The sequence below is a fragment of the Podarcis cretensis genome (genome assembly GCF_951804945.1).
Source record: "Podarcis cretensis genome assembly, chromosome: 3".
Classification (NCBI taxonomy): Eukaryota; Metazoa; Chordata; class Lepidosauria; order Squamata; family Lacertidae; genus Podarcis; species Podarcis cretensis.
The window spans coordinates 73,441,376-73,461,823 of record NC_137172.1 but is presented as its reverse complement, the minus strand read 5'-3'; the positions used below and the strand labels follow the sequence as shown (position 1 = coordinate 73,461,823).

General features: G+C 40.6%; 1 protein-coding gene across 1 annotated transcript in view; it reads right to left on the bottom strand.

Moving 5' to 3' along the window:
- Positions 1 to 20,448, bottom strand: part of CDK19 (cyclin dependent kinase 19) — an 82,830-nt gene that overhangs the window by 17,292 nt on the left and 45,090 nt on the right. The window contains 6 exon segments of the mRNA XM_079971692.1: positions 1,123 to 1,220; positions 2,011 to 2,083; positions 2,802 to 2,871; positions 3,039 to 3,182; positions 9,051 to 9,182; positions 9,839 to 9,896. Of these exon segments, the coding sequence (XP_079827818.1) occupies positions 1,123 to 1,220; positions 2,011 to 2,083; positions 2,802 to 2,871; positions 3,039 to 3,182; positions 9,051 to 9,182; positions 9,839 to 9,896 (575 nt within the window).

Genomic DNA, 20,448 nt, shown 5'->3' with positions numbered 1-20,448 from the left:
GTTTTATCATGATGGAAATGACCCTCATTTCGCTCTGGGCTTACATGTTCTTCTCCAGTGGTGTGGCTGTGAGAAATTTGGGAACATTCACTTCCATTTTTTCTTAACCGCAGCTTTTCATATTGGTCAAATCTGACAAAGCTGTGTTTAATCTTAACCATAGTTTGGAGCAAGTCCACTTCAAACCATGGTTCATAAGCTAGTGTGTTTTAAGCTACAGTTAATATTAACCACAGTTTAGGGGTGAAGGGTCAACTTTCCACTGCAGCTGCATTGTTCAAGAAGGTTGCATTGCCCCAACACTTAGGCTTGAAAAAATGCATTATATTAAAAATTTCCTCCATGCTTTGTTGTTTAGTCGTTCAGTTGTGTCCGACTCTTTGTGAGCCCATGGACCAGAGCACACCAGGCACTCCTGTCTTCCACTGTCTCCCGCAGTTTGGCTAAACTCATGCTGGTAGCTTCGAGAACACTGTCCATCCATCTCGTCCTCTGTTGTCCCCTTCTCCTTGTGTCCTCAATCTTTCCCAACATCAGGGTCTTTTCCAGGGGTCCTCCATGCTACAAATAGGCTTAAAGAAAGCCCACTACAGGAACTGATAGAATGTTTTTTTTCCAATCATGCTCTGCTATGGCTCCCAACCAAACCAAGAAACTATGGGAAGTATGTCCCATTGAACTCAATGGGACTTACTTCAGAGTAGGACTGTACCATTGACTGTGCTGTATAAAAATGAAGTTTATGTTCAGAGGAAAAACCTGTAAATAATGTTTGCAAGTTCTCTTCACTTTTACTAAATTTGATAACTCATAGGGAAATCTCTGTCCATTTAGTGAACTGCATCATCAAGCTGACTGTCTCCTGGAAAAGGCAAGTGATCAAATGTAAGTTTTTCTTTTTTTATCCCTTGCACTCAGCTATTCCTTACTGAATAGAGAAAGCATACTTTCAATTGGTACATAAGCAGGTGTTTCAGGGATATAGCCAAACAAAAATTCTGCCTTGTGAACTATTTAGACCTATTTATTTTTATATATTCACAGGGCACACAGATAGCCAAATTTACCGTTAACAAGAAGGGGAAAGCTCTAAAGAAGGAGAGGGTTAGCAGAGAGACATACTCTGACGTAGGCAGTGGGTCCTCTTGGAAGTAGGGATCTTGCAAAGCTTGCTCTGAGGTAATTCTTTTTGTAGGATCCATAGTGAGAAGTTTTTGAAGCTGTGTAGCACAATATTAGAGAAAGTAAGTTTATATGAATAGCACTCACTGAGTTATATGCCAAAATACCAAGTATTAAATGGTAACTAAATCAAAGAAAAACTGAGGATTTCATACACAGAAAGAATGCTGCTTATCTTTATAGTAACACAAAAAATTGTGGTTAATACATGTGGTTACACCCTCAATTTGTATCATTTGTAATTCAGAAAAAAAGACTTTTCAGGAGAAGAAACTTAGTTGTCTCTCCTGTGTCTACAATAAGATGTCATAAAAAGTTCAGAACGAAAGTCTATCTCGTCCAGCATCTCGTTCCCTACAGTGGCCATCCAAATGCTTCTGGGAATCCCACAAGAAGAGGAAGAAAGCAACTTTACTTCTGCACGCCAGGAACTAATATTCAGTAGGGCAACCAGCAATGTCACATTTGAGTTTCTTTACCCTTGGATGATGACATTTGGAACTGGTGGCTCGTTAATTTTTAGTCAGTCCTAAAACTTTAGGGCTAATTGAAAAAATAGTCAGTCAGGCCAATAACATTAAGAACACCAAAAATAAAAAAACAGAAAACAGATTTTTAAAAGTATTCAGTACTCAAATCCGTGCATCTTTATCCTCATTTTCTGTCAGAAAAAGGGACGCCTGTAATCCGATACAGAGATTTCCTGGGAGGAAGACCAAATGAACTCTACAGGAATTTATTTTTGAACAGACATATATGGAATTGTGCTTATTATTTTACAAAATAAGCAGTCTTCAACAGCACTATGAGATGGGCAGCGTAACTTACCAAAAGAAATACTTTGCTATCAGGCTTAACTTTGTGTTTTTCCATATATTTTATGAGGCTACTATTGGCATACCTGAAAAACCCAACGGAAAAACATGTTTCAAAAGAGTAACACATTAACAAAAACATAGAAATGTATGTAGTAATTTACATTCCAAATAACACTTTCTGAGTTTTTTTTAATTTACCGAGACAAATGATGTACTGCAAGGCAGGTGGTGGTATTTTGTTTGTGTCTCATGAATATCACTTTTCTTTATTCAAACATGTAAACATGGATATGGCAGTATGTTTTTTATGGGATGTGAGGTAAAAGGTATTGGTATTTATTGGGTATGGGATATGTTACAACAAATGCAGGGGTGACTGACTTGTCACAAAATTCCTACATTTATCAATCTGATTAATTGATATCCCATTTTTAACTGAGGTTCAAGGAAGCTAAAAATACCACAAAACATAAATAATACAAAATATAAACAGTAGCAATTGAAGCTTAAACCAGGATACAGAAAAAACATAAAAACAGAAGAATGAATATTGAAGGCTCGTCATCATACAGACTCATACTACTCTGCCTAGAGTAACTACATGGAGTCCTCAGCCCCAGGCAGCATGGCTAGTAGTCCAGGATGAGGAAGTTGTAGTCCAAGAATACGTAGAGAGCACAATTGTTGACTACCCTTGTACTAAGCAACGTGTTACATATAAATGAAGTCAATAAAAAGTTGGTCCTAATAATAATATTTTAGAAGCATAATTGCCATTAGTCAATGATACATAGCACTTACGTTGTTCTCCTAAAGTCCTTTTGAAGTGTAGGATATTCTGGCATCTTCCTAATGTCTTCCCAGTCTTTATCTTTGACAAGAAAAAGCAATTTGAAAACTTATTGAAGGATAAGAAAATATACTGTTCACAAAATAATGCATTTTTACTCCCTGGTAATATAAGACTCTAATTTATTGGGAGTGGTCAGAAATCAAATAAAGGATTTTGCATGGGGCTCCTTCATAACATTAAATTACCTGCAGGAAATCCCATTACACTGAATATGCGATCAAGTTGATCATGATGAAAAGGATTGCTTGTTTTGATGTCTTCCTGACGACAGTGGAAGATAGGTTCTGAAGTCAATAGCTCAGCAAATATGCAGCCAATAGCCCATATATCTAGGAAAGAAGATCACATATGCAATCTAGGTATCCTCATTTATTTTTTCACTGAAGTAAGATACTTCTAATGTTCATCACAAAATGATGTGATGAAATATATAGCAAACATGGATAAACAAAAATGGCATAGTTGTGATGCAACTAAATGAAACAAAATGCCCTGTAAATTCCACATGAATACAGTACATACTTTCATAATCAGATATTCTACAGAACTAATTCAAAGCAGAAAAACTATTATGTCTGATGACAAACAAAAGCTATTTTGTTGACTATCTAAAAAGACATTTGAACAAACTCAAGTAGGAATTTTCTGCAACATTTCAAACTTCTTCAACCAAATTATGAATGCCAGCAATGATTATCAACCCTCATTTTGGAATTTCCCAAAGGAGGTTGTTTAGGGTGGGTTACATGGGGAGGGTGCATATAATGATGAAGAATCAAACAAATTATTTGGCCCAAAGGTACTTTCATGACAGTCACATGAAGAAGTTTCTATTTATATAAAATTAGCCCAGGGCATTTCTGGTTGAAAGGAGACTGGTTGAGTTGTGCTGGGGAAGGGTGTGGAGGAGCTGAAACATACTGCTGCGATTGTCCTCCTGAAGGGCCAGCCGGAGTGTCAAAGATGACAAGAGAGCTTGTAGAATTGGAAGCTACAGTCACTGTCTAGAAAACTCACGTGCTGTGCATGAGAGTAACACTCTTACCCCTATCGTATGTCCCACAGCAATGGGCATTCAGAAGTACGCAGCATCAGAGCACAGAGGTGACATTTAGCTATCATGACTGGGAGTTGTTCAAAGAACTATCCTCCATGAATTTGTTTAACCCTCATTAAAACATACTCGTACTTGCACACGGTGAGCAATCCTTATTGAACCCAGTGGGACTTTCCTGGGTTAACAGGTAGAGGATTCCACTCTTAGCCAGGGGCAATCAGCTGCTGCCAGCACCATTTTCTAGCAGTCATTTAAATAAATCTATGTTGTGTGAAGACTTTCCTTTATTTGTCCCAAATCTATAGTGTTCTGAGAAGGAGAGAGAAATTCTCTTGTATTATTTTGGCCTCACTATTCCTAGCTTTATTAATGCGTCTGCCATCGCCACCCCTCCTGCCCAAATCCCCCAGGAGAGACACAATATCATCATGTAGTGTTCCCCACATCCAAGGGCTTTTTGAGGGGGGGGATAGCAGCTGCTAGCCAGTGACTGCCAGAAAAAGCTTCAGCAATTAGCACTCAATCCTTTCCCCTCCCCCCAATTTTCTGGAGGTGTTTGGTTTTCCCATCCAAAATTTCAACTCCAGATTTCTCATGAGGACTTTCAGGTGAGCACTAAATTATTTTTGAGCTTTCTTTGAACTTTAATAGGAGCATTTATATATAAAAAATTCTAGCAACTAACTAATCATGGCTTGCACCAGTTAAGCATTAAGATAATAAAGCAGGGTTATTTGCTTTAAGTTTAATCATAAATTTAGAATGAAAACACTGCCATTTCGAGGAGCACTTAACAGAGCAAGAGAGCTGACAGAGTTACAAAATCACAATTCTTGGGATCATGCTTTCAGCATTTTCAGGGCATTCATTTATTTACTGTTCTGATGTATTCTTGCCTGAAACATATGCAAAAATAAAGGACACATATATTGTTTTACAGATACTGAAATTACTTCTCATGTTAAATTATTCTAGAATTTTACCAGGTACACAGTCACCATTCAACATAAATAAAACTCAACGCACTGAGGAAGGGAATTTGTCCACACTCATACCACAATGAAATCGCTTTTACCACAGTGATTATTAAGGTCTCTTAGTTATATACTTTGGGCATAATCTACCTAGAGTTAGTCACTGCCAAGTTCTATTGTTTTCAACAGGAGAGCTAAGCACATGCTTTGATCTGTTCCACCAAAAACAAATTTGACTTGGGAACATGTAATTTTGGCTGGATTGTACACTTAGTTTTTTAAGAGCATGACATTTTGGTCTCAGGCTTCATGTACCATATTGCAAAATCACTCCATTGGCTGTTTACAGCAATATTTATTCTGTGCATCTGTTATATAATTCTACATATTAAAAAATTGAGTCCTCGGTTTAAAAAACACTATGAATAATAAGGAAAAGCTAGAATCACTCTTCAAATATACGAAGGGCTCATCCCTACTGGAGTTCAATATGGATTTGACTCTGCTAGTGTCTCTTTCTTCTCTTTTTGTGTTCACACATCCACAGATAATACAATAGGAGAAGAAAATCAGATATAAAACTGCGTGTTATGCGACTGAAGTGCAGCATATGGGCAGGATTTTGCACAGGTGTGGTGGTGTTTCACTGGGTGGCATCTATCATCACCACCCTTACTTCCACCTTGCTTCTATCAGCCTTGAACTTTTCCACTGTTTCCACTGGTTGTTGCTGAAGGCACATTTGCAGTATTCTTATTTTTGAATCAGCTCTTTTGTGCACAGATCTAGGTTAAAAATACCATCCTTGGAAGGAGAAGGGGAGGGGGAAAGTGTGGGTGATTCCAAATCCTTGCCTGGCTTTGAGCAACACACTTATTTCTTTAACAAGCTGATATCCTCTCCAACTAAGGATATGCTCCAGGAGTGGGAAGAGGTGGGCTCTGGGAAAACATGATTCAGTCAACAGGGATGCAGAAAGATGGGTTTGTGATGGATGAGTTGACTGCATGGTGAGATAGTATAGTGAGCACTCACAATGCACGTTGGCCCCCGTGAAGTCGGAAAATGTAGCCATGAAATCCTGGAAGCAAATTAAGTTGCTGGGTAGGATGCTGAAATCCAGGACCCCCAACACAACATTCTCAGAAATGCTACTGTTCTATGTGCAGGTGGTGTCAGAAGAAAAAGTTCAGATGTGTTAGGTACCAGAAAATGTTTTGGAGAAAGCCCCCAAATTTCAAAAGGATAGACTCCACTTGAGAAAAATGGTTTGGATGAGAGCCAATAATCAAAGTCAATCCTGACAGGACAAAGGTTCCATAAGTAGGTGGTTCGTCTCGTCTAAGAAATGTTGTTGTACTCCCCTTAAAAGGATAAAAGGATAAAACACCGAGTTTAGGCGTGCTCCTGGCTCCAGCTTTGTCAATGGAAGCTCAGATAGTGGCAAGGAGTGCCTTTCATCTGCTTAGCTATCCATCCTTGAGAAACATCTAGGATTGTCTACCATAATGCGTGGTATGTTGGACTGCCTTTGAAGACTGTTTGGCAATTCCAGTCAGTTGAAAATGCAGCTGCCAGGATGTTGATCAGGATTGGTTGTTGGGAACATATCTCACCAGTTATTGCAATAAGTTCACTGTCTTCCAGGCTGTTCCCAAGTACGAGTCAAAGTGCCGGTGACTACCTTTCAAGCTTTGTATGGCTTACAACCCAGGCACCTGAAGGAATGCCTGCTCTCATAAGCGAGTTGTCCATACACGGAGGCTCCTTCCATTCTGCAGAAGAGGCTGTCCTCTAGGTGCCCTGCCAGGTAATGCACGTGGCCACCAGAGAGCCTTTTCGGTGATGTGGTTCTGTTTCTTGAACTCACTCCCAGATAGGCTTGTCTGGCATCAGTATTGTTATTCTTCTGGCGCCAAGCAAATGTGCTTTCGTTCTCCCAGGCTTTTAAATGTATTTTAATACATTTTCTGCTTTAACATGTTTGCTGTACTTTAATTATCTTGATTTTGTAAGCCATCCTAGAAGTTCCGCTGAAGGGCATATAGGTACGTATGGGTCTACCTATCTAGCCACACACACACACACACACACACACACACACACACAATGAACAGTTATACAGTTATAGATGACACATTCCCTGCAAATATATTGGTTGTCCTTTCCCTACATGCTGAACTTCAAAAGGAGAGCTTATAAATCTACAAGCTATTACTAAATAAAGCAAGTCCTCTTATGAGGGTTGTGCAATTTATATTCAAATGGTATTTAATATAAATATATTTCAAGCTGCAGCGTGAGATTTGAATCACACCACAGAAAGAATGTGCATGTAATAAGCACTGTAGCTGCAAAGCATTATACGATTAACTCATTAACTTTTTTTTGTAAAGTGTGCATAATGCTAGAGGCAAGTCTGGACTCAAGAGGTACATAAACAATTATAGTTACTATGTCTGCTGCTTGTCCTCCTTGCCATGAACCTTCATATGACTACCCTGGTATATTTATCTGTCTGATCGTGTCTTATCATGGCCTTCAATAACACATCTTGGAGCACAGTTGTACCACAGCTTCTCTGACTTTCTCAATTTATCACACTTATCCTTGGGCATTTTTCTCTGGATGTGTCACATGCTACAGGGATTTCACATTTTTGGCACAACCAAACTGCTGTATTTAACATCTAGGAAAATGCAGTGTATCTCCCATAGTGCCCCCAGCTTTGGTTGTGGCCACATGTATGTGCTTTGTGGGTTTAGTTTGAGATCATCACAAACCTTCCTTCCTCTTTATCCACTTTCCCCTATTGCATGAAGCACTTAAAACACACACACACACATACGTAGTTTTAGAGGTTGTGAACTCCCCTGCTCCTAATGAAACCATAGCGCTTTATATAACAGTAAGACCAACCACCCAACTGCTTAGCCATCATTTAGATAGGCTGGGATCCCACTATTTAAGGTGTTTGTTTGTATTTTCCACTATTGCTTCATCCTGTACTCCTGGTACAGTGCATTATGCAGAACACCTAGACAAGCAACTTTCAAAAGCCACTGCATGCAGTAGAACGTGCATCTCAAGACACTGCATTGGTCTGAAAGTGGCCAAAAGAAACAATATGCCCATTGTATTCCATAATACAATGGTACAAACAAAGTAATGTGCCATTGTAACTACAGAGCATGTATATGTATGGATATATGTGGAATGGGTGAAGCACAGTCAGTGAACAGTTCAGCTGATCATATGAACCCTCAGTAACAAACTCAAATACCAAATTGATCAGTGAAAATATTGCCATTTAATAGCTTGTTTAGAATCCTATACAGGTATTTCTCTTAGCCCTGATGTGATCTTGTCAATATATTTTTTTAAAGGGATGGCCAACTTGTGGCCCTCCAGATGTCAGTGGAGTACAGCCTCATCAGCCATGACCCACCCTCTTATTTTCTTCCCCTGTATCTTCACATTTCTAGATAGCAGTATGAAAGCATAAAATCCAAGGACATGACATTTGAAGGCAGAACATCTGGGATATTAAAGGCTGCCAAAATGCAGAAGCTAAAAATGGAAAGGTACGTGCTAGTGATGTAATGGATGCAGATAATGGTACTGGAGGAATGTCAGGCAGCTCACTCAATGGGATAACAGTGATTGAAAATACAAGATTAATACTAAGTGGCCATTAGAGACACCTCACTTTCTAAATCTGCATCAGCACTAACACAAAGTTCTTAGACTGTTAAACTACTGGAGGCACCACTCTCAGATGTTTCAGCGATTAGCTCAGAGGATGGGTGAATGAGAACATGCTGCCATTTCCCCTGTAATTATGGAAGGCCTTTTGATAGAGATGGCTTGAAGCATAGAATCTTTGGCACCAGAGATCCTTGGAAGAGACCAGAAAAAGCCTGGCAGCTGGATACATCCCATTATAAAGTAAGGGTGGGTGGGCCAGCACAAACACATTCATGCAGAAAACACCCTCGGCCTATTGTGCACGCAGTTTACATGTTCACTGACGGGACCATGTCTTGTTTCTGAAACGTACTTGCACCAGAAATTTCCTAGAAGTGACATATTCTGGAGCCCTAGATTGCAAAACCTAATATCTATACATCTGGAGACTAAAAAGGTAAGTCTAGCCACCTGCTTACCAATGGCCTTTGTGTAGTGCCTTGCACCAAGTAACAATTCTGGGGCTCTGTACCAGAACGTCACCACAACTGGATCCAGATCTGCAAGTGGCTTAAGAGGTGAGTTGAATAACCGTGCAAAGCCCATATCAGCTGAAAAACAAAACAGTATTTTTATTATACCAAGAGCAAAAGCTTTGAAAGCAAGCTGCAGTGCACTGTACAATTAATATGGGGGGAACTAGACAATGCCTGTGCCTGCTGAACCTCAGAGGGGAGTGGCAGAATAAAACATTACAGATTAAAGTCAAATATAAAGTATACTTTCAAAGCAACATAATTAACAGAAACTATAAAATTATCTTAAAGATTTCAAAATAAAACAAAGGAAGCTGACTTACAAAGGAAGTCAGCTACAGAACACACATTTAATGCAGTATATAAAATGCACATTTAAAACAGCATAATTAGCAATAAAATAAAATATTATCATGAGTATAAACATTGCTGCTGCTGTTGCTGCCAATCCGGCCAATGGTGGTTCATGGCGGATAGCGGCTGTGGAAGCTCAGGCTTGATGACATGAGTCTGCACTAAGTGACAGTCAAGACTGTCTCTGGCCCCTTCAGCAGCCTCAGCTTTTGTAGCTGGAGTCAGTCAGGGCCAGGTGGAAAAAGACCTCCAAGTCATGGAGCAGGTCTTCCAGGATTCATAGCCCTGATAATCTTTGGCCCTTCAGCAGTCATTAGATTACAACCTTAATAAAAGCAGTTGCAACAATTTGCATTAGAAATGTAATGAATACTTACCAATTTTAACTCTTCCTCTTTCAGGACCTTCTCCCATTACCAGAATATTTGCTGGTTTCTGAAAAAAAGGTAAAATATTCTGCTGACTAGCTGTTAAATCCACATAAAATTAAGTCTTCTGTGTAATTTGGAAGTTTAAAGTACTCAGATCATGATCACTTTTCCTCTTTGAAATACCGTTTTAAATTGTATGCAAGCAAATAGTTCATGAACTATTTTAAATTACTCTGTTTTACATTATGCAAAACAGAGTTTCAAATAATCACAATACTGGCCTGTTGCTGCAACAGCCTGTCTTTCCCCGCTGCAGTTGCCCATGGCTGTAAACCAGGAAGGCAGGGAAGCAAAAGGTACCAACTGGAGCAGTTCCAACTTTTGTACCACATTTGCTATTTGGAACTAATAAGACCGAACATCAGCAACACAGTTAAATCTGCTGTTGAGATTAGAGATAATTGCAACTCCCATTAATTTTGTAGGTTTCAAGCAAATATCCTGAACAAAATGAAATAAAACTGCATAAAATATAATTGTGAAATCTGTCAATGCATACTATGAGGTAGGTTTTGGTTCAATAGCAATCTAAGATGACGTAGGAAGAAAATGAATTGAGCACAACAGCATGAGCTATATCTGTGAAACAGCTATGAAGCTTGCAGGTCCGTTTCTGAGTACAACCATCAGTGAAAACCACCTTATGTCCCTCTCTATCTCCCAGCTTTTCCTTATCCTATTTTACCAAATTATACAAGTGACAATTTAAGCTCTTCCCTCCTTCTCTTGTTATTCCACTAAGTCTGGCAGATCCTCCTAATGCACCTTCTACTTTTTCCTTCCTTCCTTCCAATAAACCAACCAACATAATACCATTTCGCTATGAATACTGGACAGATGTTTACAGAACATCATTTGAGAAGCACTATACATAAACTTTATGTATTGTTAGTAGAGTTTGAAAACAGGTCCTCCAGCACTAGGTGGAAAGTCTTGGGCAATTTTGAATCTCATTTGAATCTACTTAGAAACATAGAATCATAATTGCTTTGATGAAAACACCTTTGGAGATTGATCGATTTGTTCCTTACTGTTTTTTCCCCTCCAGAAGAATCCAAGAAACTTTACTTACATGTGAAGTTGAAGTAAATACATTAGACCATTTTATGGTGTTGAGTATTTTAAGGAATTAGTACGGAAGAATCATATTAGCAAATGAAAGAGTGTGTTTGTGCATCCACCTGAATACATGTAGACTAAAACTGTGGGTAAGGAGCAGGGGTGTACAAGGAAAGTCTGCAGGGTATTTTTACTTGTATTTGCTTGAACATGAGTAGAACAACATGCACAGTCAGGGACTGAGTGGGCGGAATGACTCACATCAGATGCTGGGAGTGGGGCTTGCATGCATGCTGCTGTACACAAATTCATTCTTCACGTGTCCAGGCATTTGCCTGGTTTAAATATATGCATGTATAAGAAGACTAAAAAGCTTATGTAGGCATATATATGACTGAAGAAAGAAAGTATGTAGTTGTTGTTATCCATAAGAAAATGCAGCAAACATTATAAGCCAAAGACAGCATTAAGATCTCCAACACTAACTTCAGAAAAGACGCATGCGTTCAGCAAATCCAAGGACATCTCAAGGGCATGCCTCTGCTTTGGACACTGGCATTCATTCCAATGAAAACATGAGAATTTATGGTTCAAAATTACCTATCAGGTCTCTTATAATAGTATATGTGCTTCCTAATTACGTCAACACCTCTGGGCCAGTTAACACCTAGTTTAAAGATCTTATACTTCTAAAACTCAGCTTACAGTGAACAGAAGATGCCAGCTGTTAAAGAAAATGATAGTACTGATCAGCCCATGTTTAGTTGCTATAGAAACAAAAGGTTAGATTTGGAATCTCATGTTTAAATTATCAGCAATAAAAACTGAACAAACAGATCCCTGCTGAGTGTGAACCATGGGGTCTGACTGTGTAGTAAAGGTGTAAATGTAGAATGTACAAGGTCAACAATAATAAACTGGAACCATCTGCTGCAAAAGTAGCATAGGTGTTATAATTTAAGGCAAATTCCTTAGAGCAGTAAACATGTAAATGATCATGTTTTCTTTCCTCTGGCTAGTGGGTGTAATGCAACGAATACATCTCTGAGAGGCAACAAGAGCAAGAGCCAAGAGTGCTCAGACAAACTATCAAGATCTTGAAGAATAAAAATAATTCAACATCAAACAGAAATCAAACCGTAAGAACATTGGAGCTGCTTTAATGCATGCAGGGGCAATCAATTCTTTAGTATGAAGGCCAGAAAGGAGCCAGCAAAAACCACACACAAGTAAAACTGTCTGCAGCTTTGAATAAGAGGAACACAACTGATTAAATGATAAGGGAAACAATGGCCAACAGAATGCTAGCATTTAGTAGCCTTTACTGTTCCTGAGCTTATCTAGGATATAATTCTTTAGAGATACGACCTTCCCATGAGAAAAATGTTATCCTCTGGGTACTGCTGGTTTTTGTTTTTGTTTTTTTAAATCATTCACATGCAAACAAAAGCAGTTAACTATTGGAGCGTGCCACTATATCAAAACAATCCGTAGAAAATGATTCATGAGCATACAAAAAGGCACTTGGCTTACTAAGCCATTAATTCAAGTTACAGATAGGTAGCCGTGTTGGTCTGCCATAGTCAAAACAAAAAAAAAATTCCTTCCAGTAGCACCTTAAAGACCAACTAAGTTAGTTCTTGGTATGAGCTTTCGTGTGCATGCACACTTCTTCAGATACACAGAAGAAGTGTGCATGCACACGAAAGCTCATACCAAGAACTAACTTAGTTGGTCTTTAAGGTGCTACTGGAAGGAATTTTTTTTTTGTTTCCATTAATTCAAGAGAGGATCAAAATTGTTAGCATGCTTCCACAAGAAAAAGTGAAATTTGGCACACCCATTATCCAAAACATCCTGATTACCAGGGGTGGGGTGAAAATGGGATATTTTACACATTGAAAGTTCAAATGTTCCCTCCTGCATGCAGTGTAGCTGTGGGTAATGGGCAACTATAGCTGTCCCTTTACGTCAGGAGAGTGTAATAACAATTAAACTTTAAAAAGCCTCTCAAATAATGTGAACTTGGCTCACCTCACCTTATACCCAAAGTGTGCATATATGAAGCATACCTAAAATGGCCTCGCCTTTTTCCAAGATGGCAGCATCACTATTTTATACAAGTTCCAGTATCTTTAATATGCTCAGGAATTCCCTACTGCCCAACTATAGAGTGCATTGTCTAGAGCAGGGACGAGCCTCTAGCTCTCCAGATGTTGTTGAACTCCAAGTCTAATCTGCCTCAACCAACATGACCAACCCTCAGAGATGATTTGAGTTGCTATCGAGTAACAACTGGAAAGCCACAATTTCCCCAGCTCTGGTACCTTTGTAAAGCTCTTAGTATGACTGCTGCTAGGGGACTTGGTGAGGTAGCCAAGGACTACAATGTGACCTGTAGGCGGCCACGAGTTGCCCATGCCCACCTCTCATCTAGCCAGTAGTTTGCCCAGTGTCTCTCATTGACTATTGAAATTAAAACTTTAAGGTCTTAGATATATAAAAGATAAATGTTCGTAACTGCATATATAAACCAAATGTCTGAAACCCCACAGAAAAGGTCCTGAAACCATTTTGTCCCTCCCAAATTGACCTCAAATATTTCTCTGCAAGGTTAAAGAAAAATGGAAAAGCCTCCTCATTGTCTTTTCGTTCACAAATTCTGTCTTAAGGGTTTGTCTGTGTATGAATAGGGTGAGCCTGTGACCTGGCTCAGGAACTAAGTATTTATCATTACAAAAGGCTGGCCAGGCTCCCCAGGGTATCCAATCAAGTAACCATTAACAGGTAACCTGCCAGACAGGAGATAAACAACGCACTCAGATTTCTGTTGTAGACTGCCCTTTCTGCAATGTAGGTATGATGTATCTGGGGGGTGGTCTTGAGCTACACCCCTTCTGTGATGTATGTATGATGTTTCTGGGGGTGGTCTTGGACTCCAGGGTGGGGAATTTAAAATGTCTATATAAGGGCGGGCACACCTTTGTTCTGGGTCCTCCTCCTTCCCTGCGTGTGAGGGGAGCACCCTGTTGCAACAGTTCAATAAAGATCAGGCTTACGAGCTGCTTTGCTTCTCAATATTCTCTGGTTGGCCTCTGTTATTTTCTCCAACCGAAGGAGAACCTACAAAGGGCTCTATAAGGGATCTTGTGTCCCCCATAAGGGAATAAGGGCAGATTTTTGTTTATTACAAAATGGAAGTCACTTTTTGAAGTCAGGTGCACAAAGTGAATTTAAACAGCAAATTATGCATCTGTAGAACCTTCACTCCCAAATGCCATGTGGCGTTTAATGGTTAATTTTAATATGTAAAGTAACAGGACATTGTGCTTCTTCTATTATTGCTTGTGGGAGAGCCTAGCAATTAAAAAATATGCACTTTTTAATTATTAAAATATAATAAAAAGGAATGAGTAAACATGATACACCAGATTTCAAGATGTTTATCCTGGCCATGCTCACCTTGTGAATAATGTAGTGATGTGTCTGTGTATTTTACTAAAATTGAAACCAGTGGTCAATGTTACATGACCGTAGTTGAAACTTCATACAAATCACACCATTGAGGTAACACTACTGGAACAAAACCAAAGTGGCAGTTAAGTATAGACTGAAATATAGGGAAATTGTTTCATAGTTTAGTTTTTAAAAGAAGTACAGTATAACCTGATACGATCAACAGAGATGGTATTGCCCACACAAAGATTCAGATACCTGAACTTTCAAAAATGGATGTCCCATCCCAATTAGTATTTTATGATGATAGCAGCAGATTTGGGGACAGCTCTTCTGCATACTCTAAGTGGAATATTAAATTCTTTTATAAACAGGTGAAAAGGGATTGAGTACTGTTACGGCAAAATCTGGGTGCGAGGCTGCTCTGCCACCCAGCTCATCGGACTAAGTCCGTGGGTCCCTGCGGAGGAAAATGAGCTCAGCCGGAGACAGGAGCAAACAGCAGAAGATCCAAGTTTATTGCGCAACAGGTTCAAGGCGAGATTGAACAGTGAGAAAGGGGTGACATGAGTTTTTGAAACTCCCTCCATGTCCCAGAATACAGTGCAAAACACGTCATGAATACATTAAAGAGAGGTTTGGTTACACAGATTACATCATGAATATATTAAAGGGAGGTTGGGTTACACAGATTAACATATGGAGGAGGGAGGAAGGAATATGCAGAGCTGGAGATATGCACAGATAAACACTTCCTGGGGATGAGAAAACAATGGTCCCAAATATGCATAGTCTGCCACCTGACATTGCCTGGAGGAAAGGCTGATCAGAGCATTTGACAGGATTAGGGTCTTGACACCTTGAGGGATTATGGAGGACAGGGGAGGGGTGATGGAGTCCTAGAGAAATTGAGCAAATATATTGTAGTGAAGAAGGTGAAGAAGACATGCCCCCCCCTTCCGTAACAGTACTGAAAAGGAATCGGAGCTACTGAAATAAAGAATTACTACTATCAAACAAGATCTGTGCTAAAGCGGCAGAATTAATGTTTTGCACTTTCCTACTGTCAGTGTCTGCTAGTACATATTAACTTTTAAGAACTGAACTTTCAGTTGGGCTCAGTTTGCTCTAGACCATTGAACAAATAACAGTATTTACATAATCTGAGTAGCAACTTATGTATGGGTGACCTGGCTAGGGTAGTGTTCTGTATTAAAAACATTTTGACTGTTAACTTTGGCCTAGTAATTTGCAGATGATTCAAAAGCAACTGATTGGTATGAGAGAAAAGAATGGTGGCCATGATCTTTGGCATGTATTGCCCACGGAAGCTAATTGGCACTGTCCATTCTCTGGGTTGTCAGCTGGACCGCTCTGGATCTAGATGGAAAATTAACCTCTGATAACAACAAGGCCTTGTGCAGTAGATGGTTCCAAAGTTACTCTGCACTGAGTGCCAACAATCCAAGAACCAGAGCCTAAAGGCTGAGAAAAGACACTCAGACAGGAAAGGAAGACTGCTTGGCGTGGTGTCTATGTTCACTTTCAGGTGATGGAATGAATTGTACTGGAGTGATTGTTTCTATTGATGGGTAGACAGCCTACCATGCAATGAATATCACTGAATTCCAGAACATAGCTGCATTTTAAGTGATATTTTTTAAAATGGAAGATCTGATCACTGATCTCTAACATCTGTTTAATTCGGCTCTTTCTTGAAGGCAGGTGATCCAACAAGCAGGGGAAATACAAAAGGGATAAATGGTTGGGGAATTCCCTAACCATCTAGACCTTTTAATTTATTTGAGTCAGTGCAGTGCTTTGCGACTCCACAAATCATTCCCGCAAAGCTCTAACTGCTGATAATATTCACTTTTTGGTGCTGCTTAGCTGTCATTGCTACTCCAGTCAGCTGCTGCTTCTGTGTCTTCGGAGACGTTTAAGGTTCTCTCTCCTTCGGAAAATGATATGAGCCAATCAGTTTCATGAAGTTAATATGGTGATGAGACAGTGTGCTAAGGTTTCCCACCTGTGGCAGATTTACATTGGTAATATAGTGATGGAGAAGGGTAACCCCCCCCCCCATACTGTGGTCCCATTCTAATGGGAGTGGGGAGCTCTGGTAATGAAACCAGAGATCCAATCATGAATCTCGCTAAGTTTGGCCCTTAGAGGCTTGAAATGTATAATTCCACATTTATAATGCATGCTGATACTTTTTAGGTATTCTGATGAGTGTATTTAATAGAAGTAATAAATAACCCGGAGAAGTACTCTTTTCTACACAACACTCTCGATATGCTGAGAATGCATGCATGCATGCATGCATTTGCTAACTTATAACAACTTTCAAATATATGTGATGGTTAAAGTACACGCATGTAACTGCCCATCTGACTGAACTTAGTGGCTTTAGGCTAAATGAAATATGTTTGAATCTTCAAGTGAAACAGAAGGTTTGAAGGGTGGGCAGGAAGGAGAAGGGCAAGAATGTGACATGACTATTTACAGACAGAGGTTAATTTGTTTTAGTCTTTGTTGCGGTTGAGTTGGGAATACCTCAAAAGATACTATTTTGGGAGAACAAGTGGTAAAGAACAAAAAATAAGATTCCCCCCCCAAAAAAAAAATACGTTGTAGCAATTGTTCTGTAAAAAAGAAAGTAACTGAAAAGAAGCTAATTTTAAATCAAGGATTCTGTGAATTCCAGACTTTTTACAATAGTACCACTATATTATACAAATAATAGTGATATTTTTTCACCATCTGTGCATGCTGTTTTGAATAGCAAATTGTTAAGACACAATCAGCAGCACTATATAAGAGCAGCACTCTAAAAATGCCTATTATAAATATTCCCTGAAGGACTTATTATATCTAGATGATACAAACAATGTCCATAAAATGTCGGCAAACTAAATATCAACATGGTACCAAGGACAAAGCCAAGAGATTAACATAGTTTTCTTTGTCTTCTTTACGGATACAATCTTTTGCCACAGGACCGAACATTGAAGGAGAAACATAACCCACAGTATTTGCTGGGGTGGAATGAACACAAGGAAGCAAACCAAAAATGAGCCCCACTGAGCTGCACCCATAAAACATTTTAAATGGATGTTTCTGATAGCAAGTTAATATGCAGAGCTCTAACAAAAGCTGTTTTGAGCTAGACAGTCTTATAACAAAGTTTATTTCCTTTTCATTTTCTGCACCCATCTGGCTCGGTTTCCCCAGCTAAATAGAACATGTTTAAGTTGAAGAATGACAATGGGAGAGTGTGGTAGATCACTGCCAGTTTTTTATATTGGATGGTGGATTGCAACCTGTTGGATTCTGGATGTGCCTGGTATAGATCAGATATGGGGAAACTTTTTGGCTCCATGGCTCAGCTCTTTGTTTCCCCCACCTTCACAGGACAATTGTCTGATTTCAAAATGGTATAGGGTGATTGAAAGGTGCGGTGACCACCTACCTGTCAAAGTTGGCCCACAGGTGTGAGGTGGGGAAACACTGCCCAATCAGGCTTTTGGTAAGGCCTGAGCATGCCAGCCAGGTCCCAGCAGGAACTCACAGGCTCTCCTGAATCAAGCTAACTGAATTCCCTTCTCATCAACTGACATTCAGCATTCAATCCTACTTTCTGCAGCTGCATCTCTACCTGTGTCTCTAGGTGTGGCACAAGTGGGCATGGATTAGGGAAAACGATGTCACAGGCCAAATGGGGAGACCTAGAGGGCCAGATTTGGCCTGCTGGCCCGACATTTTTACTCCAGATGTAGATGGTGCAGCATGCAGTTCAGCAGTTCACCACATGGGGGAGCCACATACAGATTTCAATAGTCTCACTTTTAGTCCTGGGCACCATCTCACTCATCTGGGATCGCCAGCAACAACTCGGTCCTGACATCTATACATCAAACATGTGCCTTCCCCAAAAATATGGTTCCAGGAAAACATGACTATGGGCTGGATTCAACAACCCAGTTCTATTAGTGGAAAACAGCACAAGAATTCCCACTAGCACAATGGGGCTTTACCTCCCCACCTCTCCTAAAACCATTCTGGAGGGTCAGTGAAAACTCCCAGAACAGTATGTGGTGGGAGGGAGGAAGACTGTTCTGTTGGGCAGGCAGAAATGCTTATGCGAACTGAATGATCTCCATAGCAAAGAGTTGAATTCCACTCCACAATCTCTTCCCACACACTGCCAGCTTTTCTAGCCTGCAAGTAATGTTCATCACCTATGGAAGCAAGCAGGTCACCATACATTCAACATGCTAACCACAACTCATGTCCCTATGTCCCTAATGATCGGATCCTGCACACTACAAGTATTCAACCACTACAGTGGTGCCTCGCAAGACGAAAAGAATCCGTTCTGTGAGTCTCTTCGTCTTGCGGTTTTTTCGTCTTGCGAAGCAACTCTATTAGCGGCTTAGCGGCTATTAGCGGCTTAGAAAAAGGGGAGGAGCGAAAAAAATTGCAAGACTCGCAAGATGTTTTCATCTTGCGAAGCAAGCCCATAGGGAAATTCGTCTTGCGAAGCGCCTCGAAAAACGGAAAACCCTTTCGTCTAGCGGGTTTTTCGTCTTGTGAGGCATTCGTCTTGCGGGGCACCACTGTACCAGAAAATGTATGCTCAGCATGAAATCATGTAGATGAAAGGTAGGTCTCTAAAGGTTTCCTATTGTGCCTTCTTACACAAAGATTCTCATTTTCTGTAACCGTCTCTCTGAGGACCAAGGAACATATTATGTTAAATGCATGCTCAGATTTCTGTGCAAACCACAAAATCCCTAATCTGGGCCGGGTCTGCAATGCAGGTAAAAAAAGGGGGATAACCTTTCACCTTCTTCTTCATGATCCCAAAGAAAACTGCACATACATGCACACACATCAGAAGGAAGCCTCTGTTGATGCCAGATCTGGGTGGGAAGGTGTTGCAACTGCTATTTAAAATACACATACACAAATGCAAGTATGTTTTGCAAACAACTCTTGGATGATCTTTTCAAGTAATAGAATGCCATTCAATGGTCTGCTAAGCAATTCTCTAATCCAGCCCACTGGAAATACTTAGCATCACGTCCTTAAGGTTTGATACTCATCAGTTTCCAACTCCTGGGATCAGCAGCCTTAGAACACTGGCTCCTTTCTCCATGGAAGCAGAATTACTGTCATGGGCCCCTGAGGAAAGGCTGGCTTCCTGGTAACATTTGTTTCCTGTATGAGATGCACAACAGGATCTTATATTTGTTTTGTTTGCAGATCTATATCACCACTGAGTAGCTGAACTATGACTGGTTCTCACAATATTTCACAGTTGTCTATTACCGTATTTTTCGCACCATAGGACGCACTTTCCCCCTCCTAAATAGCAAGGGAAAATGTGTGTGCGTCCTATGGAGCGAATGCAGGGGGGGGCAGGCGGGAAAAGCCCCCAAGAGCCGCACACAGGCTTCGTGCGCTCTTGTGGGTTTTTCCCCAGGAGGGAGAAGGGACTGACTGGCCGCATCAGTCCCTTCTCCCTCCTTGGGGAAAAGCCCCCAAGAGCGGTGCCCCCTTTAAAGGCTGCACGGCTCCTGTGGGCTTTTCTACGAAGTGGGGGAATCCCCCCACCTCCCAGAAAAGCCAGGAGAAGCTGCGCAGCCCCTTTAAAGAGCGTGCGGCTTCTGCGGGAGGTGGAGGAAGCTGCAGCAGATTCCCTCCTCCCGGGCTCCCTTTGAAGCGGCAATGTGGGAGGGGAGCAGCTTACACTTGTGTAAGCAGCTCCTCTCCTACTTTCCTTCTTCAAAGCAATCACGGAGGACGGAAGGAAAGGGACCATGGATCCTCCACTGCTTGCGACTGCAGCAGATTCCCTCCTCCCGGGCTCCCTTTGCAGCAGCAAAGTGGGAGGGGAGCAGCTGACACTCGTGTAAGCAGCTCCTCTCCCACTTTCCTGCTTCAAAGTGGAGGGAATCCACTGCAGTTGCGAGCAGAGGATCCATGGCTCCGCTTCCTTCCCTCGAAGCAGGGTGCGGGGGTGCAGGGGGGAA